Source organism: Sus scrofa, chromosome 12 (genome assembly GCF_054392235.1).
Source record: "Sus scrofa isolate SSC_HxYL_T2T_F1_AM1 chromosome 12, Sscrofa_HxYL_maternal_Yorkshire_Landrace_v2.0, whole genome shotgun sequence".
NCBI classification, from domain to species: domain Eukaryota; kingdom Metazoa; phylum Chordata; class Mammalia; order Artiodactyla; family Suidae; genus Sus; species Sus scrofa.
Genome location: NC_139394.1, coordinates 11448712 through 11474888, shown reverse-complemented (window position 1 = coordinate 11474888; position 26177 = coordinate 11448712). Strand labels below are relative to the sequence as shown.

Genomic DNA, 26177 nt, shown 5'->3' with positions numbered 1-26177 from the left:
TTACTTACCTGATTCATCAAGAGATGATTTTCCTTCTAGTTTCAGGAACACCTCATTCAAGGTTGTCATGGAAACACCATAATTCTCAATTCCCAGGCCAGGACATCTATCAAGATCCTCATAAAGTTCTAAAGAACACATACACAATAACAAATCAAAACAACAAAATCACGAGTGAATTTAAGACATCTTTTCAAGCTGAAAAACACAGATATCTGAAATTACACTTGCAATATCTCAGACATTTTAAACATGAAAAACCAACATTTCATAATAAGTAGGCTTATTCTTCAAATTCTGTATATTATTTATTTAATTTTATACATTGTGTTACAGCCCCTACATTTTGTTCAAATATTAGTATATATTCATTTATGTTTCTACTAAACTTCATTTTAGTTTTTTCTGACTTGCAGAAAAAGATACAAATGAGAGCCATTTGTACTTAACCAACAGAAGTGAAAGAACTAATTTTTTGAGACTCAAAAGTTGGATTGTGCAGAACTTTCTTCAGTTCAGAAAACATCTGTCAAGGGAAGTACATAGGACATAAAGAATTTTTTAAAAATTTCTGCTTTTGACTAAGGAAGAAAAAAAAATCACAAGACTTCATAGCGAATGAGGAGCTGACTCAGGGAATTTTCTTGGAATAATAGGAAACTGTGACCGTTAATACTTTCTCTAGCAATTCTGTATCCATTCATTCCTTAGTTCATTCACCAAAAATACATTTGTGTCAGACCTTGTTCTTGAAACAACAAATGATATCTTTGCTTGCTTGGATCTGAATTACAATGACTAATTAATTACACAAAACTTAAAAAACCTAATTTTAATTCCTAGTGTGATTATAAAAGTCCTGAGGCTACAACCTCTTTGGGCAAAAGGGTAAGTTGAAAGTTTTGTCTTGATTAGAGTACTATATCCAGAAAAGCAGAAAGAAAGTAACATTAACACTGCTAATAGGAGTTCCAGTCCTGGCTCAGTGGTAACGAACCCGACTAGTATCCATGAGGTTGCGAGTTTGATCCCTGGCCTTGCTCAGTGGATTAAAGGATCCGGCATTGCCATGAGCTGTGGTGTATGTTGAGGACCTGGCTCAGATCCCGCATTGCCGGGGCTGTGGTATAGGCCAGCAGAGGCAGCTCTGATTCAACACCTAGCTTGGCAACTTCCATATGCCGTAAGTACGGCCCTAAAAAGAAAAAAAAAAAAAAAAAAAAAAAAAAGCTGCTAATAAGCATTATGTATTAGTCTTCATTTTACTGAAAATGTTACAAACCACCTCTAAATTATTACTATTAAAATACATTAATTCAGGTTCAGTTAACACTTTGCTGGATGATTCTAAAGAATCCCTGTCACCATAAAACGCATGTGTGAATGACTCTGGGGAGTAATCTATGTGCCTTTATTAACCACATATCTGGCAAGGTTTAACTGCCTTCAACGTCTACGCAGGCCCTCATCGTGCCCCATTACTAGAGGGCAAATTCTCTGAATGACAAACATCATTTGTAAGCTTATTTTTCTTTTTCGATTAAACTCTTCATTTTGAGATAATTTTAGATTCACATGCAGTTGTAAAAAATAATAATAATATAGAGAGATCTCTACACCTTACTTGATTTTCCCCGATGGCAGCAGTATCTTCAAAAGCCGCAGTTTACGCCATCACAACCCCTGTATTGTCACTGATTCAGTCAGTATATAGAACATTTTCATCACCACAAAGATCAGGCTACCCGTGTACAGCCACACCCATACCTCTATGGATCTTGTCTTCTAACCCACGACAACTATTAATCTGTTCCCCATTCCTACAATTTTGTTATTTCATGGATGTGATATGATATAAATTGCGTCATATAGTATGTAACCTGTGGGGACTGGCTTTTTCCACCGAGCATAGCTCTCTCAATATTCATCCAGGTTGTTGTGTATACCAGTTGGCAGCTTGCTCCTTTTTATCGCTGGGTGGTACTGCATGTCTTAGGCGTGCCCCAGTTTATTTAAGCACTCGTTAGTTAAATGGAGCGCTTTCAGTTTTTGTCTATTCCAAATCAAGCTGAAATAAATACAGACAGGTTCTTGTATGACCGTGTTTTCATATCTCGAGGATAAACGCCGAGGCGTGTAATTACTTGGTGGCATGGTAGTGGCAAATTTAGTTTTAAAGAAACTGCAAACTCTTTTCCAGAGGAACCGTGTTACACCTGCACTAACAACGTGCAAGCGGTCCTTTCCTCCACATCCCATCCAGCCTTTAATGTTACCACTACTTAAGAAAAACCCCTTTTTTTTGTCATTTTGATAAGTACATAGTGACATCGCCTAGCGGTTTTAATTTGCATTTCCTTAACGGAAATTAAACACTGTTGAACATCTTTTCATATGCTGATTGGCCATCAGTCGATCTTCTTCAGGGAAAGGTCTCTCCCTATCTTTTGCCCATTTTCTGACTGGATTATTTGTTTTTCACAGTTGAGCTTTCAGCGTTTGTTATACTTCCTGAATACGAGTCCTTTGTGAGCCGATGTAGTTTGCAAATCCTTTCTGCCAACCTGCAGCTTTTTTTTTTTTTTTAACTTCTTAACAGGATCTTTCACAAAGCGAACTTTTAAAATTTTAATAATGTACAATTTATAATTTTTTGTCTTTTAATGGATTGTGATTTTGGTGTCAGCTCTAAAAACTCTTTGCCTAGTCATAGATCCTGAAGATTTTCTTCTATTTATTTTCAAAATTTTTAACGGTTTTCCATTTTCTATGGAAGTCTCTGACTACACCGAGTTAGTTTCGGTACATGACATAAGGCTTAGGCAAAGCTTCGTTTTTAGGCCTGGGGATCCACCTGCCCTAAGACCATCTGATGAAAAGACCAGCTTTCATCCACCGAATTGCCTTTCCACCTTTGTCACAGATCCCTTAGGCATTTTACACGGGTCTATTTCTAGATTCTTTATTTTGTATTATGTGTCTGTCACTCTGCCAATAGCACACAATCTTGACCATTACAGGTTACATAACCCCAGAGCTCAACTCCCTGGCTCACCGCAGAGTGACCTGACAAAACCCACAGCCTCCTGCTTCTCCCTGGGGAGCAAAAGAGTTGATAGAGGCGTCTAGAACTGCTGACCCACAGATTGGTGGGTCTCCTGAACAAACCCAGCCTGTGAAGAATGAGAGAGCTTTATCGAATGTGAAGACATCAACGCAGAGAGTCAAGAAAAGTGAAAAATCAGTTGAGATGCCCTAAAGAAGAAACACGCTAAATTCCTAGACACCAACCCTCACCAAATGGAACTGTATATTTCACCTGGCAGATAATTCGAAAGAGTTGTGACAGAGTACAATTTTACGTATTGGCCTGAAAAACCCACGGTGTTCACAGAAGTCTCGTCAAGAGAAGAAAGAGCCATGCTGTGGGGATGTTTAACATGATGGTTAAGCCAAAGGTTTTCAATAGTTTGCATAGCTACCCAGTTTTGAATACTAGAATTTCTGCTACACCCTACAAAGGGAATGCATGACTGAAAAAGCTCCCTAAAATCCCCAAACATTAAAATGCAACTACTAAACTATAACATTTCTCACTATAGATACAATAATGCAGTGATGGTACTATTCTTTGCATCATGTTTCAAATACCTGAACACATCGTAAGCTCTTGATAAACATCAATTATAATAAATATGATTTTTTTAAAAAATCTTTTTAGGGCTGCACCCATGGCATATGGAAGTTTCCAGGCTAAGGTCAAATTGGAGCTGTAGCTGCCAGCCTACACCACAGCCACAGCAACATGGGATCCAAGTCACATCTGCAACCTACACCGCAGCTCATGACAACGCTGGATCCTTAACCTGCTGAGCGAGGCCAGGTTTGTTACTAGTCAGGTTTGTTAATGCTGAGCCATGACGGGAACTTCAGTAGTTATCATTATTATTATTAATACTATTATTTGTGCATTTCATTTCATTTCACAGTGTTCATATACTTTACCTGGAAATTTGTGTGTTCTTTCTAAGGGCAACGTATAGACAAGTTTTCCTTCACTTTCTGCTGACAGTTTGGCGTCAGGGATGTGCTGTTTTACAAGGGATGTTATTTTCTCCTGGACACACATTTCATTCAACTGCAAACTGGTGTTCAAAAAAAAAAAAAATACAGGTTATTTGCCGTTATATCTGATAGCATGAAAAAAAACTATTAGTCTCTATGGGACAATGAAAAAAATCCAATGCAAGAAACAGACCACCTAAAATGTGAAATAAGAGGACAAAAAAAAAAATCAGATTGTATAAAAGTGATAGGAGAAAAGCAAAGAATGATCTAGTAAGAACTGCTGGTCCGGTTCCTCAGGGAAATGCCTAGAGAAGATGGATGTTGACTCAGGTCCTTAAGGAGAGAACAGTTACAGAGTAGAAACACACAGGGACATAGCATAGCAAAGATTAGGATTATTTAAAATGGAAAATGCTGAAGATTTTGCAAAGGGAGCTGAAGTTGGCTAAATAGAATTGTTGCATTGGGCAAGAACAAGGCACTTTTTTTTTTTTTTTTTTTTTTTGTCTTTTTGCCATTTCTTGGGCTGCTCCCTCGGCACATGGAGGTTTCCAGGCTAGGGGCTGAATTGGAGCTGTAGCCACCGGCCTATGCCAGAGCCCCAGCAACACAGTATCCAAGCCGTGTCTGCAACCTACACCACAGTTCATGGCAACCCCGGATCCTCAACCCACTGAGCAAGGTCAGTGATCGAACCTGCAACCTCATGGCTCCTAGCCGGATTCATTATCCACTGAGCCACGACTGGAACTCCAAGAACAAGGGACTTCTGATAGGCATAGGCAAAAGAAAGTTTCAGCTATTCAATTTAATCATCTAATGCAAACTTATTAAGTTCTTAATATATGACAAAAATTAAACTGAATGCACATTGTACAATGATGAATAAAACAGCGTAAGTCTGCTCTTATGGAGTTGACTGTCTAGGAGGAAAGGCATAAAACAAGTAAACAGATAAATAAAATAATTCCCAATAGTAGCAAATGCTATGAAGAAAACGGGGTAATGGGAGTTCCCGTTGTGGCTCAGTGGTAAGGAACTAGGATCCATGAGGATGTGGGTTCAATCCCTGGCCTTGATCAGTAGGTTAAGGATCTGGTCTTGGTGTGAGCTGTGGTGTAGGTCGCAGACACGTCCGTCTCGGATCTGGCATCATTGTGGCTGTGGTGTAGGCCAGCAACTACAGCTCTGATTCATCCTCTAGCCTGCGAACTCCCATATGCAGTGGGTGTGGCCATTAGAAAGAAAGAAAGAAAGAGAGAGAGAGAAAAGGAAAAAGAAAAGAATAAAAAAAGAAAGAAAATGGGTTATAGATAGAAATTAATTATGGATGAATGTGGGTTTGAATTTCTGGGATCGCTAGTTTTTGCTTTCTTTGTAGTATTAATCCTAGAACTTTGAGAACAAAGGATCATTGAGAAAATCAGTCTATCTATTTTAAAACGGATATTTTCCAAATGCAGAAAAAATAATTTATTAATCCAGGTTATAAAGTACACAGTAGATAAAATACCAATAGTGACTTACCTTTCAAACTTGGTCTTGCCATTTGAAATGTGTTATTTTACCTACATGAATGGTTTCTTCATTAAATACTGTAATGATTCCTAATACGTAGGGCTGTTCTCAGAACTAGATAATGGTGATGTCTGCACTTAGCTAGTCCTTAAGAAAAGGTAGATATTTTATCTAATCAAATGTTTATGTCATAACTATTCTATTTACATATAAGATTATGAACAAACAAGAAAGATGCCATTTTTAGAAGCAGGGAATGAAGCAAAAAATCATAATTGTTGTTCGTAATGTGGCTTTCCTGGAAATAAAAACAAGTCAGGGACTCTTTCTTGGCCACTTACAAGAACTTGTACTGGATGCTACAGAGGATTGTCTGGGCAGGACATATGTCACCCTTGAGTTTAGGGTTTGGAAGTGAAGGTCAGCAAACTTTCTCTGCAAATGGCTAGACATGGACTATTTTAGGCTATTCAGTCCAGCAGTTCTCTGCTGCAACTACTCAACACTACTGTGACTTGGCAGCAGCCACAGCCAACACCTAAACGAATGGGAACAGCTGTGTTCCAATCAAACAATTTGCAAAAACAGGAAGTAGGTTGGGATTGGCTCAAGGGCCATAGTTTGGTGAGTCAGACTGAGAATAAGAAAGACAATTATACACAGTGCTGTCCAGGAGCCCATGAGGAGATTCATGAATGGGGCAGCAATCTTGACCAGCATTTTTTAATTGTAAGACTATGCTTTATGGTCATGCAGTGGGCTAAGTGCCATCTCATTTATTTTTCTATCCTCTTTCCTTGAGATTAGGCATTATTATTCCCACTTTCCAGGTGAGAAAACTGAGTTTCAGAAAGTTGAATTCATTTCCAAGAAGAGATTCAAAGTGCCTCGAGAAATAAAAATATTAGGACAATACACAGAGCTGGAAACTTAATAAAGGCCTCATAAGGTAGCATTCAAATAACTCTTCAGGACTCAAGCAGGTAGAAATGGGCTCAAGAAAACTGCCAGCCTGAGGAAATAATCTCCAAAATGGGAAATGTGATGATGGTTGTACAACTATAAATATAATAAAGTCCACTGAAATTTTTTTTAAAAAAATGGGAAATGGGAGTTGGCTTTGTGGCTCAGTCGTTAATGAAACCAATTAGGATCCATGAAGATGTGGGTTCGATCCCAGGCCTTGCTCAGTGGGTTGAGGATCTGGTGTTGCCATGAGCTGTGGTGTAGGTCGAGGATGCAGCTTGGATCTGGCATTGCTGTGGCTATGCTGTAGGCTGGCAGCTGTAGCTCCTATTCAACCCCTGGCCTGGGAACTTCCATATGCCATGGGTATGGCCCTGAAAAGCAAGAAAATAAAAAATAAAAAAGGGAAATGTAGGCCAAGATATGGCATGTGCAAGGAACAATGAATAATTCATTTTAACTAGAGGGTACTAAAGGCAGGTCATGTGGTATTCACGAGTGGATGGGCTATACCAGCCTTACCTGGCTACACCATTTGGACTCATTTGGTAAAATGGAATTGAGTTTTTATTTGTTTGTTTGCTTGCTTGCTTGTTTTGTCTTGTTATTGTCACATTTTTTTTTTCTTTTTAAAGTTAGTACAAATCAGAACTGTACCTTAGACAAAATGAGTGATTCATGCATAAATTAAAAAGTAATTTAAAATATGGATTGGGATACTAGACTTTGAAGTTAAAAATATCCAGGTTCAATTTCTGGCTTTACTACTTATTAACCTAGGGAGCTTATAATTTCATTTTATGTAAAGTAAAAGTAACAACGGTTCCTACCAAAAAAAAAGAAAAAAAGATTTAAATGAAATAATGCTAAATATCCTATCTCTTAATCACTCAGGATATAACAGCTAGAAAAATAAAATGAAGAGGATGGAAAGGATAGGAAGACCAAGAAAGAAGAGGAGTAAGAGGTAGGCAAGGAGCCTACCTAAGACATTATGTTAACACCTGGGTGAGAGAGAGGAGGAGATGTGAAATATAACAGGTCAGTTGAGAAAGTTCCCTTAATACACCTTGTCCTTAACAAACAATATGTTGTGAGTTAGAGGCTCAATTGCTAAAATCTACCAAATCAATATCTCTTATAGATACATTTTCTTTCTCCATATAACATACATATATGGATATATACACACAAACATCTCAGTAAGAATATGTGTATGTGTATATACAAACATCTGTGTGCAATAGTAAAATATTTTCTCCCGTGTTGTAATGTTTTGCTGCAAGGATCATGCCTTACTGTAGCCAGTTTCTCCTTTCTCCCCAGCCTCCTCTGGTGTCTATACCTTAAGTGATATCCAATCCCCCATTTCTTCTTTAGAAACAGGGAAGAGCCTGCACACTTCAGCCTCCCTTTGGAGAGAAACACTTTCCTATCTGAAAAACAAGAAGCAAAGAAGAAGGTTACAATTTGCCCATTCTTTCCAGAGAAAAGACAGATAATCATCTACATTATCCAACTCTTTTTTTTTTTTTTTGTCTTTTTAGGGCCGCACCTGTAGCATATGGAGGTTCCCAGGCTAGGGGTCTAATCAGAGCCACAGCTGCCGGCCACAGCCACAGCCATACCAGATCCGAGCCACAGCTCACGGCAACACCGGATCCTTAACCCACTGAGCGAGGACAGGCATTTAACCCGCAACCTCATGGTTCCTGGTTGGATTCCTTTCCGCTGCACCAGGACGGGAACTCCCCACTACCCAACTCTAATTCAGTGCTCCTACATTTTCATAGACAGGGCTTCCTTAAGACTCATTAGATCAGACACATTTTAATCTTATGTATATACTTTAGGTGACAGTGTTGCCATTCAACCAGGGCAGGAGGTTAAATTAAGTGGTGTGGATATATCTTCTAATATAGAGAATCATTACATTATAAATCGTAAGGGATCAAACATCGAAATTACACATCTACTTCAGATATACCTCAATTTTGAGTAGATTCATGTCTTAGAACACTGGCTCTCAATTTGCAATAACTGATTTTCACAGCAGATCATTGCTCCTGTGTAATTAAAGGATGCAAATTCTAGGCGATACATGGAAATGGTTGGGAGTAAGACTCTTTCAGCCCAGTTTTATCATGACCGGGGTTCAGATTACCAGATGCAGCTAGATGACCAGATTACGAAATACGGCTGTTCGCAATGCCAATCCATATGTCTCAAACCTCATACAGCCCTCATCATGGTACTTAAAAGAAGCCAGCAATTACCAGCCAGGATGTCAGCCTCATCCATGAACTGGGTACTGAAGAGGATCACGCGGTCTGTTTTCCGCTCTTTCAGGATGTTCCACACTTGGTGCCTTGAAAAGGGATCCAATCCAGCAGTTGGTTCATCCAATAGGAAAATCTACAGGGCAGGGACGTGTATAAAGGGGTTTTCCAGTAAGGGTCAGTTCTTCCAGAAAACATGTAGAAACTATTTATTTATACTTCAAAGGATATGGTGATTCTGGTTCTTCCTTTATATTTAGTGCTCTATCATAAATATTTTATCACAGATGTCCTTTGTGAAGAAATGTTTTAAACTACCACCAAAAGTTTCATTTTTAAAATTTCGAATTCAACTCTAAATTTAGTCTGACTCACCTGAGGATCTCCTAAAATGGCAATCCCAAAGGTTAGTTTTCTCTTCTGTCCACCACTTAAGTTTTGAGCAAGGATGTCCTGAATATTTTTCATTTCCAATTCCAGCAAAACTCTCTGAACCTAGCCAAATGACAACATTTATGTCACAAACCAATATGTCTTTCTTTTTTATTTTTAAATGTATAAATATGAGGCTGAAAAATGTAATGATTCAAAGCATGGGTACTAAACCAGACTGCCTGGATTTGAATACCACTCCATATTAACTAGCTGCATAATCTTGATCAAGTTACTTGTTCTCTTGAACCTCAGTTTCCACATGTGTAAAATGGGTATAGTACCATCATCTTAGGGCTGTTTTGAGTAATAAATGAATTATTATATTTAGAGCTAAGAATGATGCTTCGCATGTTGTACATTACATATAAAGGTTAGATGTTATCTAAATTAGATTTTTTGGGTCCAACGTATGTACAACGATTTGTACAGAGATAATTTAATGAAGTCATAAAAGCTCAGTGCAAACAGTTAATCTCATTTTGACGAACACATTATATCCAGCATATTTAGATACCTCTTTATCAATTTCATGTGGCTGAATTCCTTTTATTTTTGCAAAGAGCCTGAGATTTTCTCTCACAGTAAGGAAGTCAAACTGCACATTGATTTGTGGACAAACTCCAGTGAGCTTGCTGATGTTTTCTAGGTATGCCGTTTGTGAGAGTTTATTATCATAGATGGTGACTGAACCTATAACAAAGATCTCAAGTTAATATCAGGATAATGCTTAAATTAAGATATTTCTAAATGAAAAACCACTATTTGTTAATAGGATATTAGATGATTTTTTATCTTCAAGTTGTATACAATTCAGGCATTATGAACTTCCATTTTAGTTGTGCGGGTATACGAAAAAGAAAAAAAGAGGTCCTATCTGCAACTCTTCCCATTAAGATGTAGTCTATTTTATCCACTCCTCACATTTAGGCTTGGCTGTCTCACATGTGGAATCTTAGCAAATGTGATACAAGAAGAGACCGTGAAATGCCTCTGCCCTGGGATTTACCCTGTCCTTGCTTCTGGGGTCATGAAGACCTCTGGGTGAAAAATCCAAGACCAGCCTCCTGGAAGAGGGATGTCCATGTAGAAAGAGAAGTACAGCAGTCCAAGCTGAAGCCTACATATGTGAGTGGACCTGTGTTAAAATATCCAGCCCCAAACAGTTTCGTCCAGACAGAGAAACTGCCAGTTGACCCATAAAATCATGAGAAAAAATAATATATTTTTATTCTAAGCCATTGATATGGGGGATGCTTGTTGTGCAGCAAAAGTTAACAGATACACACTGGAATGTCAAATGATGATTAATGACTCTGAAAATAATTATCATGAAATACTCAAATTCCTTAAATATCAATTAAATACGACATACTTGAGAATAATGCCACAATTTAACTCGTTTTCTGCTACTTGCCTGTGTTTATGATTAATGATCAGAAGGAGTTTATATTAATAGCTAATTTATTTATCAATCTGACTTTGGGAAAAACCCTTTTACCTTTGGTGGGAACAGATAGCCCACTAAGAATGTTTAACAGTGTGGATTTTCCAGCTCCACTGTGACCAAGTATTGCAGTGATTTGGCCTTCATATATGTCAAATGCCAGATCTAGGAAGAAAAAGCAAAGAAAAGGATGGGCGAGAATAAGGAAGGAAAGGATGTAAAAAGGAAAACTATTAAAAGCATAAATAACATTATGGAGCTAATTAATTGTTTGGGGTTTTTTCCCCCCTTGAATGTCCATGCTTTTTAAACATGAACATACTGGGTCGTTAAATTCAAAATAAAAATAATAAGATACTTTTCATAAATTTACTTTTTAATCCTACTTTTTTTTCTTTCTAGGGCCGTACCAGTGGTGTACGGAAGTTCCCAGGCTAGAGGTCAAGTTAGAGCTGCAGCTACAGGCCTACACCACAGCCACAGCAACTCGGGATCCAAGCCACGTCTGCGACCTACACCATATCTGGTGGCCACACCGGATCCTTAACCCACTGAGTGAGGCCAGAGATCAAACCCACATTCTCATGGACACTACGTTGGGTTCTTAACTTGCTGAGCCACAATGAGAACTCCTTTAATCCTATTTTGAAACATAAAAATTACTTGGTTTAAAGGAAACATGTGTTACACTCTTAGGCTCAGTGAAACTGCCTGGCATTTGGTAGATGGATGCCAATATTTATTGACTGGAAGAATAAATCAATAGTTTAGTAAATTACTATGTGGCTGGAACTCCTTTGAGGTAAATGACTTTTATGCACAGAAGAAAAACATATACTATTTACAACAGCTTTGGAATTACAGAAGAGAAATTTAAGTTTACTGAAAAAAAAACCCAGAATATGTTTAGACTACATTGTAAATCTTTAAAATACATGTAATTCTAAAATATGCTCAATTTCTTCTAACTTTTATACAACAGAAGTAATGTGTTGGAAGGAAATTTATCATGTGGTTCAAACAATTCATTTTAAATCCGAAATACAACCACTAATTGCTCACCGAGAACAAAACAAATTGAATTAAAATCAATATCAATATAATAAGCAACTTTTTACCTTTCAAAGCTTCTATTTTATCAGGTTTTCCTTTATATTCTTTTGTAACATTTCGGATTCTGAAAAAAAAAATTAAAAGTACTTCAAGTGGTGACAATTTTCTTTAGTTTGTAATCCTAGGTTTGGTTGACAATATTGGATGAATCTTATCTTCAGGGAACAGGAAGTTTGGGATTCCATTTGCATGCAGTTGTGTTTGATTTTTTATGTTTGTTTGTTGCTTTTTAGGGCCGTACCTGTGGCATATGGAAGTTCCCAGGCGAGTCATCGAACTGGAGCTGCTGCACCTGCTGGCCTACGCCACAGCCACAGCAACACGGGATCCAAGCCATGTCTGTGACCTACACCACAGCTCACAGCAACAACAGATCCTTAACCCACTGATTAAGGCCAGGGATCGAACACACACCCTCATGGATATTAGTTGGGTTTGTTACTTGAGCCACAATGGGAGCTCTCAGTCGTGTTTGTTGAGAGAGTAACTGGAGTACTGCTTGCCAGCTCTAGCTGCACCCTGGCATTACCTAAGGCGTGTTCAAAATGTACCTATGCTTGAAACCCATCACCTTCTGATTCTGGAAGCTTAGCATTAATATTAGGAACCAGAATCATCTCTGAATTGCAAAGTCAAGCAAATTAGACCAAGATGTAACAAAGTCATCTGATACTAAAAGGCTCATTGTGAACGACTGGAGTGGACTGGAGATATCTTTGAATATTTTGCATCAATATAAGAGGTTGCTTAAGACAGACGAGGTTGGGGTTAGGAAGAGAGGCAAAGAAAATAGCGAGGGCATTGGTTCCCTAGCCCTACCTGCCTGAGTTCATCCCATCTATACCACTTAGCAGCTCTGTGACCTAACTAACGTACTTGTTTTAGGTTTAAGCTTTCCAACCTGGAAACTCGGAGTGCTTTCGGGTTGTCTTGAAGGGCAAGTGAAATATTCCATCTTGCATTGTGCTTGGTTCATGATAAATATTCAATAAACATAAGATGATATTGGTTAGATGAGGATGATTATACAACTAGAAAGGAATAGAATTAACATATGCTGGTTGCTATTATAGATCTAGAATCCTAGGCAGTTTATCTGTTTTATTCTACCAGGTAAATACATAATTCATCAACCGAATTGACTTCATGTTTCTTATTTTGTCATCTCCTAGTCAACAAATGATTCAGGCTCCATTCATAATGAACTCATTATGATTTAATTAGATTTTTCCATCTGTATTTTAATCCCATTTTACCATCATTCCAGAGCACTTATAATTGGGTGAGGTGCTAAAGAGACAGAAGACAAACAAAAGGAAGACGCAAACAGAGCAAATCGTGCCATTGCTCTGCCCCAGGCTGCCCTGATGGAGGCTAAACCTAGATTACATCACAAGACAAATACAAGTATGAAAGAGAAATGGAACAGGCTAAAATGAAAACATGAAATGGGCTCCAGAAGCTCCAGAAACTAGACTCGTCTGAGACCATTCATGGAGGACTGACATGTGCGGCCACTGATGGACAAGTAAGACTTAAACAGGGCTCAAGGACTTTCTTCTTATTTTTTAATTTGGTAATAAAAGTTACCAGCACCAAACACGATGCCCACAGAATGAGGATATGTATGACTTTAAAGGGCACACCTTCCTTGAGTCCTTCTGAGTCTACCTTTAGGTCTTTCCTCCCTTGCCTTTCCGTGCTCTTTCATCCTCTTTGGAAAGGCAATAAATAGAAGATGAATGAGAAGTCTAAAAAACTGAGAAGAAAAACACGGGATATGTAATAAATGAGGTGCAGGCAAAGTGTGAAGAAATGAGACCCAACAAAGTAATGAGTGAGGGTAAGAATGGAGAAGAGAAACAGTAGGTAAAAGATGGAGAATCCAGACAAGGTTTCCTTGAATGATCTTTGTTGGTGAAATCTAAATTTGTACTTATTGTGAAAGCCAACAATACAGGGCAGCAAAGGTTGAGGGCAGTTTTCTTTAAACTTGAAGTGGGAAGTGATGGATGCAGTGGGTGAGGTTAGGTGGGAGCCATCTGTGGAGCATAAAAGAGAACTTTGCTCCCCTTCAGGTGCTCACTGCTAGCTTCTCAATTTTTGGCCTCTTCTCCATGTGCCTCCTTGTTACCTGATGGCTTCTTTCCCATGGAACTCTGGAGACATTGGTTCAAAAGAGTCATTAGATGAAGGATTAGAATCCAGTTCGTCTTCAAGGGCTATATGATCAGTCCTCTGTTGTTTTGACCGAAAAGAAGACTTCAGGAAAAACAAGGGTGAATATCGATGTCCATATTCACCTACAAGACAAATACCGGGTCAATCACCACCGGAAGGGAGAGAGCCACCCTCTTTCAGTACAGCAACGCACACGCTTTGCCAGTAAACTGGAATGCACAATCAACACAAGGAAATGCACATGCTGTTTTTGATACGTGTACCTTCATAAGGGAAAACAATCACTAGCATACCTCTATTTCAGTAACTGCTCCTACAGGAAGAAATAAACTTGTGATTAAAAAAAACCCAGCAGGGAACGTGGACATGCAGACAACCAAGAGGCATATGAGAAGATGTTCAATATCGCTTATCATCAGGGAAATGCGAATCAAAACCACAATGAGACATCACCTCACACTGATCAAAATGGTTCTCATAAAAAGAACACAAACATCAAATGCTGGCAAGGATGGGGAGAAAAGGGAACCCTCAAACACTGCTGGTAGAAATGTAAATTGATGCAGCCACTGTGGAAAGCAGTATGGAGGTTTCTCAAAAAACTAAAAATAGAACAATCATATGACGCAGAAATTCCATTCTTGCATAATATGAGAAAAAAATCCACTAATGCAAAAACTACAGGCATCCCAGTGTTCATCACAGGATTATTTATAATTGCCAAAGCATGGAAGTAACCCAAAGGTTCATCAACAGATGAATGGGTAAAGACTACTACTCAGCCATAAAAAAGAATGATATTTTGCCATTTGCAGAAACATGGATGGACCTGGAGGGCCTTATACCAAGTGAAATAAATCAGAAAGAAAAGACAAATACTCTATGATATCACTTATAGGTAGAGTCTCAAAAAATACAACAAACCATGAATATCACAAAAAACAATCAGATTCACAGATAGAGAGAACAGACTAGTGGTTACCTGTGGGGGGGGGGCAATGTAGGAATGGGAATTATAAACTATTGGGTGTAAGACAGGCTCAGGGGTATATTGTACAAAAGGGGAATATAGAAAATACCTTGTAATAACTCTAAGTGGAAAGTATCCTTTAATAATTACATTATTTTTTTTTAATCTAGGAGGATCTTAAATGTTAAGACCTCTTAACTTCAAAAAAGACAGATATTGGAATACACTGAGCATGCTGCAGTCTACCTAGGAGTCCAGGTGTCATTACACTGGCAAAGGAAGAAGAAATTGAGAAGTTATTATTGTATATATAAAACAAATAGTCCAAGAAAAACAGAATAGGATTCAATAAAAATAAGTGTAGGAAAGGGAGAGAGTAGGGCAAAATAATTGAGTGCAACTTAACACAGAGTAGAATTTTAAAATGCTACTTTGTACTTATGCTTTATCTCATCCCCAAATAGTAACTTTCCTCTCAAGCAAATGTATTACTTGCTCTAAGAATATATTATTCATGAAGCTCTTTCCGGAAACTAATCAACAGTGTATCTGCATGTAGTAGTCACTTCTGTTTTCATGCCTGTTAGGAGATATGATGAACTGAATAATTCTATTATTCTAATATTTTGAAATTGACCCCTACTGTACAATTGATGGGTTTTCAAACTTATGCGTACTTTTCACATGTTAAGTCATTCACCCATAAAAACATATTTGCTGAGCTCTCTTTATATACGTGGTGTTGGTATATTATTAATTGGTACCCATTTCTTCCCCTTGATTAGGAAGTCTAACAGATAAAAGCGTGTAGCTATAATTGAAAACATTCCACCACTAAATTTACTAAACATGATTTTGTCATTCTGTCTAGTTAACTTTCCTTTCTGTTATTCATATTTTTAATATTTTTAGAAGAATTTTGAACAGGTTGCCTCTGATCTTAAATTTAGGCTTCATGAATAGGTCCTACATTAGGAAGAAAATTAAGCAAATCAGTTTAGATTAAAGAAACTTTATAGTTATATTAATAAAACGAAATGGTTTTAAAACTGGAAAAAGTATACACGTGAAAAATACCTTTGTGATTAGAATAAAATGTTGAATAAAAGAATAAAGTTAGAAAGGGGGTTCCCTGGTGGCTTAGCAGTTAAGGACTTGGCATTGTCACTGCTGTGGCTTGGGTTACTGCTGTCATGAGGGTTCGATCCTTGGCCTGGGAACTTCTGTATGCCATGGGCATGGACAAAAATAAAATAAAATAAAGCAGAGGCATGAAAATGTAACAATATCTGATATAGGAAGAGACTGATGGGGTTCAGAGCAAGCCACCCCAAAATCCTTTACTATGGTGTATTGATTATTTTGAATTAAAGTTACTTAAGAAACAGGAGTTCCCATTGTGATTCCATGGTAATGAACCCAACTAATATCCACCAGCACTAGGGTTTGATCCCTGGGCCTTGTCCAGTGGATCAAGGATCCAGCATTGCCCTGAGATGCGGTGTAGGTCTCAGACACAGCTTGGATCCTGAGCTGCTATGACTGTGGTGCAGGCCTGTAGCTGCAGCTCCGATTCAACTCCTGGGCTGGGAACTTCCATGAGCCAGGAGTGGGGCCCTAAAAAAATAAAAGCAAAAAAAAAAAAAAGTTGCTTAAGAAACAGCCAGTACAAGAACCCTCTGACCCTGCTTTGTAACTGCTGAAAGCAGGAAATGAGCTCTCAATGTGAGGGGTCCCCTCACTGCAGAGTGAAAGGCATTCTCACCTCCAGAGACAGGGATTCAGGGCCGAGAGGGCTTTGTAAATAAACTTCATTACTTCTGCACGGGTTTGCTAGGCCAAGCCCAAACCCCCAGGTCAGTTTTTCACAAACAACTGTTTCTTTGTTCAAAAGGTCTAACACGGCCTACTTTGGACATTTCTTAGAATCTCATATATTTCTATGTGCTCCCATGCATATGACGTTTAATTTGTTCTTCTGTTCATTTGTCCTTATGTCAATTTACTTCAGCCAACCAAAGATTCCAGAAGGGAAGAAGGGAGAAGTTTTCTTCCCCTACAAGATTAAAACATCATAAAACTAGAGTATTTAAAGTCTTAGTATATGAATGTGTTTGAAACAAAGCCTGAAAAAAGGAGAAATACATCACATAACGCACATCAACAGGAAATTTAAATTGACGAAACACGTGCCTAAGAGGATCCTATGAAGCAAATGGAATATAGTGACCTCTGCTTGTGGATACATTGGAGATAAATACATTGGAAAAACAAACAAATACGGAAGAAAATATTAGAATCTTTTAAGAAGTAGGGGAGAAAAGAGAAGAATTAATGGTTATAAGGGTCACAGAAGTGGCCCGAACTAAAGTTCTCTAGGAATACAGACTCTATGATGTAAACATGAACAAAGCTTGTTGGGATTTTGCCATGAATGCAAAACCACCAACATAGAACAGAGAAGAAACTGATAAAATATAATTCATACAGAAACAGTATTAACATAGGGCAGAAGAGCTTAGAATATTAATGGGTGAAACAAATTTTTCAATATAGCTGCATAATTTTTACATCTAACGGCAAAAATAAAGCGAAAATGTATTATATGTATTCAAATAATTATAATTGTATAATCAATGTATTAGCCCAAAACGGTAGATCCTAACATCAGGCTTCTCTAAAAGGCAGAGACAGTTACGGTTCTAAGGCATTATCTAAAAAGAACATGGGAGTTTCCGTCTTGGCATAGTGGAAACGAATCCAACTAGGAACCATGAGGTTGAGGGTTCCATCCCTGGCCTTGCTCAGTGAGTTAAGGATCCGGCGTTGTTGCCTTGAGCTGTGGTGTAGGTCACAGACGCAGCTCGGATCTGGCATTGCTGTGGCTCTTGCAGCAACAGCTTCGATTAGACACTGAGCCTGGGAACCTCCATATGCTGAGGTTTCGGCCCTAAAAAAGACAAAGACAAAAAAATACATTAAAAAATATAAAAAATAAAAAGAACATGATCAATTCACTGCTTCCAGACCTTGTCACTCTTTCTCTTTCCCCTTCTCCACTTTCTGCAAGCGCTGAGTCATTTTATTTAACCTACTCGGTGTGTGTATTTCATCAGTGATTTCCATAGCTTTTCCCAGTTTTACTGAATCACTGTTAACAAATAAAAATTATATACATTTAAGATATATGTCATGTTTTGATATGTGTATACATTGTGAAATAATTACCACCATCAAGCTAACTGATATATCCGTCACCTCACAGTTGCCATCTGCGTGTGTGTGTGTGCGCGTGCGCGCATGGTGAGAACCCTTGAGATTTACTGTCTTAAGTTACGAACATATGAGACATCATTATTATTATTATTATTTTTTGCCTTTTCTAGGGCCGCTCTCGCGGCATATGGAGGTTCCCAGGCTAGGGGTCTAATCAGAGCTGTAGCCACTGGCCTACGCCAGAGCCACAGCAACGCAGGACCCGAGCCGCGTCTGCAACCTACACCACAGCTCACGGCAACGCCGGATCGTTAACCCACTGAGCAAGGGCAGGGACCAAACTCGCAACCTCATGGTTCCTAGTCGGATTCGTTAACCACTGCGCCACGACGGGAACTCCGAGACATCATTAACTACAGGCACCATGCTGTACATTAGGTCTTCAGAACTTATTCATCGTATAAATGAAAGTTTATACCCTTTTGCATTTCCTATTCTTTTGTTTATTTGTTTGTTTGGCATTTCCTGGGCCACTCCCGCAGCATATGGAGATCCCAGGCTAGGGGTCCAATCGGAGCTGCAGCCACCGGCCTACGCCAGAGCCACAGCAACGTGGGACCCGAGCCGCGTCTGCAACCTACACCACAGCTCACGGCAACGCTGGATCCTCAATCCACTGAGCGAGGCCAGGGAACCTGCAACGTCATGGTTCCTAGTCAGATTCATTAACCACTGAGCCATGACGGGAACTCCTGAATTTCCTATTCTGTCCTCACCCCAGCCCCCAGTAACTACCATTCTATTCTCTGTTCCTGTAAGTTCGACAGTTCCACATATAAGTCAGATCATGCAGTATTTGTTTTTCTGTGTCTGGCATTTCAGTTAGCGCAGTATTCTCTGGGTTCTTTCACCCATGCTGTTGCAAATGGCAAGATTTCCTTCTTTTTTAAGGCTAAATAATGTTCCATTATGTATATACATACAATGGAATATATATATGTGTGTCCACACCCCCCCACACACACACATATTCTTTCTTCCACCATCCCTTGATAGACTCTTGGGTTGTTTCCACATCTTGGCTGCTGTGAATAATGCTGCAATGAACAGATATCTCTTTGAGATAGTGACGTTATTTCCTCTGGGTATATACTCAAAAATGAGATTGCTGGATTATAGCATGTAAGGAAGGGCACTTAGCATTCTGTTTTGAATGGGAAATGCAGACGTGGAGGACACAGACCCTGCCTTTGATTAAAAGAAGGGAGGGAAGAAAATGCACCAGCATTTTGGCCACAAGTACTCCCAGGGCCCCTAGTGTTCATTAGACACTGAGGTGTCAGTTGGGGTGCATTTATGAACAAAGCAGATCCTTGCTTTTGTGGAACTCAAATGCTTTTAAGTCGAAGAGTGTTAAAAATATAACCTGTTGCCTCTGGGTGACTTTTAAAAATATAGATACCCTGGCCCCACTGCTGATTAACTGAATCAGAATCTCTCAGAGCTGAGCTGGGTTTGGTATCTCTCTCTCTTTTCTTTTTTTGGTCTTTTTCGTCCTTTTTAGGGCCGCACCCAAGGCACATGGAGGTTCCCAGGCCAGGGGTCCAATCTGAGCTGTTGCTGCCGGCCTACACCACAGCCACAGCAACACCAGATCCGAGCCGCGTCTGCAACCTACCCCACAGCTCATGGCAACACCAGATCGTTAACCCAGTGAGCAAGGCCAGGGATTGAACCTACAACCTCATGGTTCCTAGTCGGATTCATTTCTGCTGTGCCACGACTCCGGGTTTGGTATCTCTTTAACGTTCCCCAAGTGGTCTGGTGTACATCCAAGGCTTAGAACCACTGCGTAAAAATAGACAGGCAAAAGCAGCTGTAAATTTCCATGATTAAGTACCAGGCCAGACCCATTCGGGAACTAGCTTTCTAAGCATCTCTCTCTCTCTCTCTCTCTTTTTTTTTTTTTTGCCACACCTGTGGCATGGAGAAGTTCCTGGGCCAGGGACTGAACTGCACCACAGGAGTGACCTGAACCACTGCAGTGACAATTCCATATCCCTAACCCACTGAGCTACATGGGAACTCCTGAGCATCTCTTTAAAAAGAAAGAAGCCAGACACTTGAAGTTAGTAATTCTATAAACAAAATTCGGCTTTAAATTCTGACCAATCCAGAGAAACGTAGAGAGCGAACTTGACCAGTGACAGTGACCTCCTCTATTTCCTTCCCAAGTGGGTTCTTAGAATATAAATAACATGTGTCAGGAGATTTGCTTTCAGAAATAAAGGTATTAAAATGATATTCAATTTCAATCGCATCACTACTCACTTGATAAAATTCTGTCAAAATAAATCGCCAGTGCCAGATAGAAGAAAATATCAAAAGTTAACACAAAGTTTGTTGCTATTATTAGATTCGAGCTGTCCAATGCGTCAAGAAGTGCATTTGAATTCAAATCATAGTCCGAGCGTAAAAGCTGAAAACAAAAAAGCAGTTAAGTAAAGGCGTTCAGGTTTATGATGAATTTTGAACAGTTAGGTTTAGCATCAAAATAAAAAAGCTGCTTTTTTGTCTCATATTGGGAAGACAAATTTGAATGAGACTGCCTGCTTTACAATTCTTACATCTAAAGAAAGGCATGAGCATGTGAACAACTATAATGCAATTTAGTAACTGCTCTGATAAAAATATGTTCCCAGTGAAACTGAAGCAGTAGGAAGAGGAAAGGGAGTATAGGGGAAAATGCATTTTAGCTCAAACTTAGATACATTTTTACTAAATATGATACAGGAAATGGTGTGATGTTCCTTAAAAGTGTCTGCATGAAAGACCATTTATGCTCTTGGAAAAAAACCACTGGTGTGCTTAAGGAGAGAACAGTGAAAAAAGTGGGCTTGTCTATCATGTTTAAGTTAATGAGTACTTTATAATTAATAATCCTTTTGTTAAGCACTAAATAATGGATATGTAATGATTGACATTACTTTTTAGTTGGAGGGATGGCAAAGTAAATTCAATGGGAGACTCAGATAATGAGAAAAGACATTTTAGGAACAGAAATGTACTAATCAATTAACGTGTTTTTAAGGTGTTTTCAACCGTGAATTTTCTCTCCTTTGTGCTTTTTACGGTCATGTGTGCTATTCAATTATTAAGTCAATATGTGCACTCAAATAGTTATTTATTTTTTTATTTTTATTTTTTGTCTTTTCTAGGGCCGCACCTGAGGCATATGGAGGTTCCCAGGGTAGGGGTCTAATCGGAGCTGTCCCTGCTGGCCTACACCACAGCCACAGCAAGGCCAGATCTGAGCCGCATCTGCAACCTACACCACGGCTCATGGCAACGCCGGATCCTTAACCCACTGAGCAAGGCCAGGGACCGAACCCGAAACCTCGTGGTTCCTAGTTGGGTTCGTTAACCACTGCACCACAACAGGAACTCCTCGAGTAGTTACTTAGAATTAGATTTTGACCTTAAGTCCATTATTTAATAGCCAAAGAAAAAACTTTCTGTCTCTAAAGAATTCTGTAATACATCCTCCATTTCCTCACATACCAAACGGCTTATTTTGCAGGGCTAAATACTTCTGAAGCTTTTAAAAGTGCATCTTTGCAGTCTCCCAATAGTCTTCCCTAGGGCTTTAAGCCTTACAACCATGAGCTACAGATGACTGAACTCCAGAGGGGAAAGATGTTTCAGAAATGTCATTATAAACAATCTGATTGCTTCTCACCTGGGTCATTCCAAGCGTGAAGGCAAAGGGACTCAGAAAACTTAAAATCCACTCCAAGGATGCAGGGAGGTATCTGTACAAAGCCATGAATCCCAGACTCCCGCAAAAGACAGTGAGAAGGAACACTGTCAGGCCAGTGAGGAAAGACTTCTTTACCAAGACACTCATCAGAAAAGTCAAAGCGATCTAAAGCGAGAGAAGATTCAGTTGGCTTACAGTCCTCTGAGAGTTATTATTACCATAATAAAATAAAGGAGATAGTATACAAAAGCAATTATACTTTTTTTTTTTTTTTTGCTTTTTTAGAACCACACCTGCAGGATATGAAAGTTCCCAGGCAAGGGATCGAATCAGAGCTGCAGCTGCCAACCTACACCACAGCCACAGCAACTAGGGATCCAAGCCACGTCTGCGACCTATGCCACAGCTTGTGGCAACACCAGATCCTTAACCCAGTGAGGGGGGCCAGGGATTGAATCTGCATCCTCATGGATAATAGTCAGATTCTTAACCCACTGAGCCACAACGAGAACTCCCCCGTTACACTATTACTTTGTTTTGCAAAATACAAAACTATGTTTTGCAAATTGCACTACAAATTGGCATCACAAAACACTACAAATCAAATGCTACCAGCCTACAGATTTTTCTCATGCAAACAAGAGCAGACAGAAGAGAAAAGGGATATATGTAAAATTATAATCTAAATGGAAAAAAACACTTGATCCTTAGGGTAAGAGCTGGATGGGAAGAAATTAAATTCATCCACTCACTAGAGACAATCCATAGAGGAGAAAGAGGGCGAAGATCACCACGAAGCCAGACAGGATGATAAACTGGGCAGATTTTACAATGAGCGTCAAGAAAAGGGCCATGGTGAAGATGAAACCAGCATAGAGCAAACCCCAGGAGAGCCTAATGTGGAAACAGAGCGTTATTTTAATTTTTCATGTTCAACTGAACCTGACATCATTTGTTCATTCGTTTATTCATGCAGCAGCCATTTATGGTTTTAAGCATATGTGAATACAGGGAAGAATTCTTTAGGAATTAGGAACATTCTTTTTCCGGAAATTAATTCCAGAAACACACATACACACACACCATTGTGACAAAAAGGAAAAAAATAGGCTTCCAGTCTAATAGATTTTGTTACGCACATTTTCTGCTGCATTTTTTTTTTTTTCTTTTCTTTTCAGGCCTGCACCTGTGACGTGTGGAGGTTCCCAGGCTAGGGGTCAAAATCGAGCTACAGCTGCCAGCCTACGCCACAGCCACAGCAACACTGGATCCGAGCTGCATCTGCAACCTGTACCACAGCTCACGACAACGTGAGATCCTTAACCCACTGAGGGGGGCCAGGGATTGAACCCACCTCCTCGTGGATACTAGTCGGGTTCATTACCTCTGAGCCACAACGGATACTCCTCTGCTGCATTCTTAATCTGTGATCTTGGGCAAACTCTGTAACCCCTCCAAGTTCCTCCTGCCCTGGACGATAAGAATAATACTGCAGTGTGGACTGGATGAGGCCATGTCCACGGAGGACCTGTTCCTAGTACAAGGCAGCCCCTCGGTGAATCTCAGACCCTTTTCTATCTCTGAGGGCTCCGGGATGGGGAGCTTCATGGATTTCCTTGGAGATAAGAAATTCTGTCACTTCTCCCTTTTTCTGGAAGCGGTTTTTGTTGTTCTCTGGATGTGTGTACCAAAGAGGTCACACGCTTGCCTTAACTCCATTTTCTGTTAAGAGAGAACAGCTCACTCGCTTCCACAATTCCCTTATTTTGTTTATTAACATTCTCTGAAGGGTATAATGAAGTAATAATAAAAACAAACCAAAAACAGCTGCAAAAACCAACAAAGTAATAGGCACATAAAACAATTAGTATGTGCTACAGAATGTTTTAAGAATTTAGGAAATATGAAATCATTTTATTTTCACAATATGCTATACGAAAATACCATTATTCTCCTCATTTTAGAGACAAAGGGCCTACTAAAGAGGACCTTGAGTGCTACTGTTCAAGTCCAGGCATTTTGGCTCTGGAGTCTTTAGCTTTCACTCTTTGGCTAGCTTCCCTCCACTATTAATTCAATAGAGATTTATAGGATTTGCTTCTGGACTCCTAAGCTGCTGGCCTATGTGGATTCCACCTGGCTCCTTAGCTTCTCTGTTGTTTTACTTCCTTCTCACTATCAACATCACCTCCACACTTTTTCAATTATTCACAAGCTTTCCCACAGGACTCTGTCCATACTTGGAGTCACTCAACCTCTGATATTTTACATTCAAACTACCCAGCACCTATAGCCAATCTTGTTCTGCCAGCTTATTCCCTCAAATATATCCATCATACGTGCTCTTCAATCTCAAAAGGGTTCCTGATCCTTGACCTCTTTCTTTTTCCCTTTCAGTCCCATCCTGGCTTGAATTCCACTTCCATCTGCCTTAGACACCAAAGTCTATCATTTTTTCCACCCTCTTACCTGTGGACTCTATGGTCAGCCCCCAATATCCATGCTTCACAATCACCCAGCAAATCACCCACTTCAGACGGAGAAGCACAGTAACACCTAACCTGAGTCTGGCCAGAATGACACCAAGGATAATTTATTCCATACATAGGGACAGAGGAAAAAGGTAGAAAATCAGTTGATCTTAATCACGATGTTTGGAATAAGCCCACTTTTCCTGGAGTCCCCCGTTTCTTTACCAAGACTACACTTTACTCACCAGAATGCTGAGTCTTGAAGACCCATCATTGTCATCAGGCCCTTCATCTTCTTCCGCTCTCTTGTGACATTAATAGAAGCATAGTAAGTGAACGGGGCAAAGGAAATAACACAGAAGAAAATGAAGACATCCGTGGCGATCCCCCCTTGACTGATGAAGGGATGTATCTTCATATTTTTTCCGGTAACTGACATCAGCTGCTCCATCACTGACTGATTTGTTGTGAACTGAAGAGAAACATCAATAAACAAAATGTGTGTCTTTTTTTTTTGTCTTTTGTCTTTTTGTTGTTGTTGTTGTTATTGTTGCTATTTCTTGGGCTGCTCCCGCGGCATATGGAGGTTCCCAGGCTAGGGGTCGAATCCGAGCTGTAGCCACCGGCCTACGCCAGAGCCACAGCAACGCGAGATCCGAGCCGTGTCTGCAACCTACACCACAGCTCACGGCAACGCCGGATCGTTAACCCACTGAGCAAGGGCAGGGATCGAACCCGCAACCTCATGGTTCCTAGTCGGATTCGTTAACCACTTCGCCAGCCACGACGGGAACTCCCAAAATGTGTATCTTAATGAGTGTCATGCTCTGTTTTCTTTCAGTTCCTCTCTCTTTTCCTGGGAACCCGGAGGAGCCTGACTGGGTCGGATGCTAGCCTACCTCTGCACTTCGTGTCGGGCCACTGGCCCACCTGGAGCCTCAACTCAAGACATTCCGAGCTACTCACGGTGTCTCATCACCGCCTCACCTCCCTGGCCACCACTGCCTCGTGATGTGCTTGCGATGCCTTTACGACCTAACAAACGGTAGCAAGCCCCTCACCTCAGGCTTCAGTTTCAAATGGGATCTCAGTTAGGAATTCTTCCACGGCATTCTCAGTCGAGAGCCGTTTTCTTATTTCCGTGTAAGGACTTTAGGGTGTGTCCTCTGATCCGTGTTTGGCTGCGTCTGTGGCTGTGGAACCTGCACATACACAACCACAGAACCCGCAGGTATGGAGAGCCAAGCGTGAGGAACTTGGCATCGGCAGAGATTTCAGTGATCAATATCCCACAAACAACGAGGAACGTTATTTATTCCTCCGTGGTGGCCTACTTCTACTTTAATCATTTTCTTATCATGGGTCTGGCTTCCTGACAAGGTCGAGTCCTTGAAAGGGAAAATTTCTCTTCTGTCTGTGTCGATGTCTCGGGTGGCATAGCGCAATTTAGTAAACTTTGTTTTAAGGAAGCTAGTGAGTACCTGAGCAAACAAGGTTGTCAGTTCTTTTTTTGGGAAGGGGGGTGGATGGCAGGGCTTGCGGTTGGAAAAATGATTTTGTAGATTTTAATTATTTTGGTTTCTCGACTATAAAATGCCAGCACTAACGTAGCAAAAAAAAAAAAAAATATATATATATATATTATTATGCATACCCAAATGTTTCCTAATAGAAAATAGAGACTGAACATTAAAGGCTGTCAGTTCTTTCAGGAAACTTTTGATGCCCCTAATATTGTGAATGTGCCTGGAACACG

At 39.8% G+C, this 26177-nt stretch overlaps 1 protein-coding gene across 13 annotated transcripts in view; it reads right to left on the bottom strand.

Moving 5' to 3' along the window:
- ABCA8 (ATP binding cassette subfamily A member 8) overlaps positions 1–26177 on the bottom strand; it is a 73822-nt gene that overhangs the window by 33498 nt on the left and 14147 nt on the right. For 11 of the 13 annotated variants that reach the window (XR_014820874.1, XR_014820872.1, XR_014820873.1 and 8 more), the window contains 13 exons: positions 24667–24893; positions 22703–22844; positions 21930–22115; positions 20522–20669; positions 13958–14126; positions 11829–11887; positions 10765–10875; positions 9781–9956; positions 9207–9326; positions 8829–8967; positions 7898–7988; positions 4006–4145; positions 9–128 (listed from right to left, as the gene is read on the bottom strand). Coding sequence is in view for 9 of the 13 variants with exons in the window: in XM_084983861.1 (XP_084839987.1) it covers positions 9–128; positions 4006–4145; positions 7898–7988; positions 8829–8967; positions 9207–9326; positions 9781–9956; positions 10765–10875; positions 11829–11887; positions 13958–14126; positions 20522–20669; positions 21930–22115; positions 22703–22844; positions 24667–24893 (1828 nt within the window). In the remaining 4 variants the exon portion in view is untranslated. The remainder of the gene's footprint in view (positions 1–8; positions 129–4005; positions 4146–7897; positions 7989–8828; positions 8968–9206; positions 9327–9780; positions 9957–10764; positions 10876–11828; positions 11888–13957; positions 14127–20521; positions 20670–21929; positions 22116–22702; positions 22845–24666; positions 24894–26177) is intronic. The other 2 variants (XM_084983865.1, XM_084983866.1) reach the window with 1 other exon arrangement.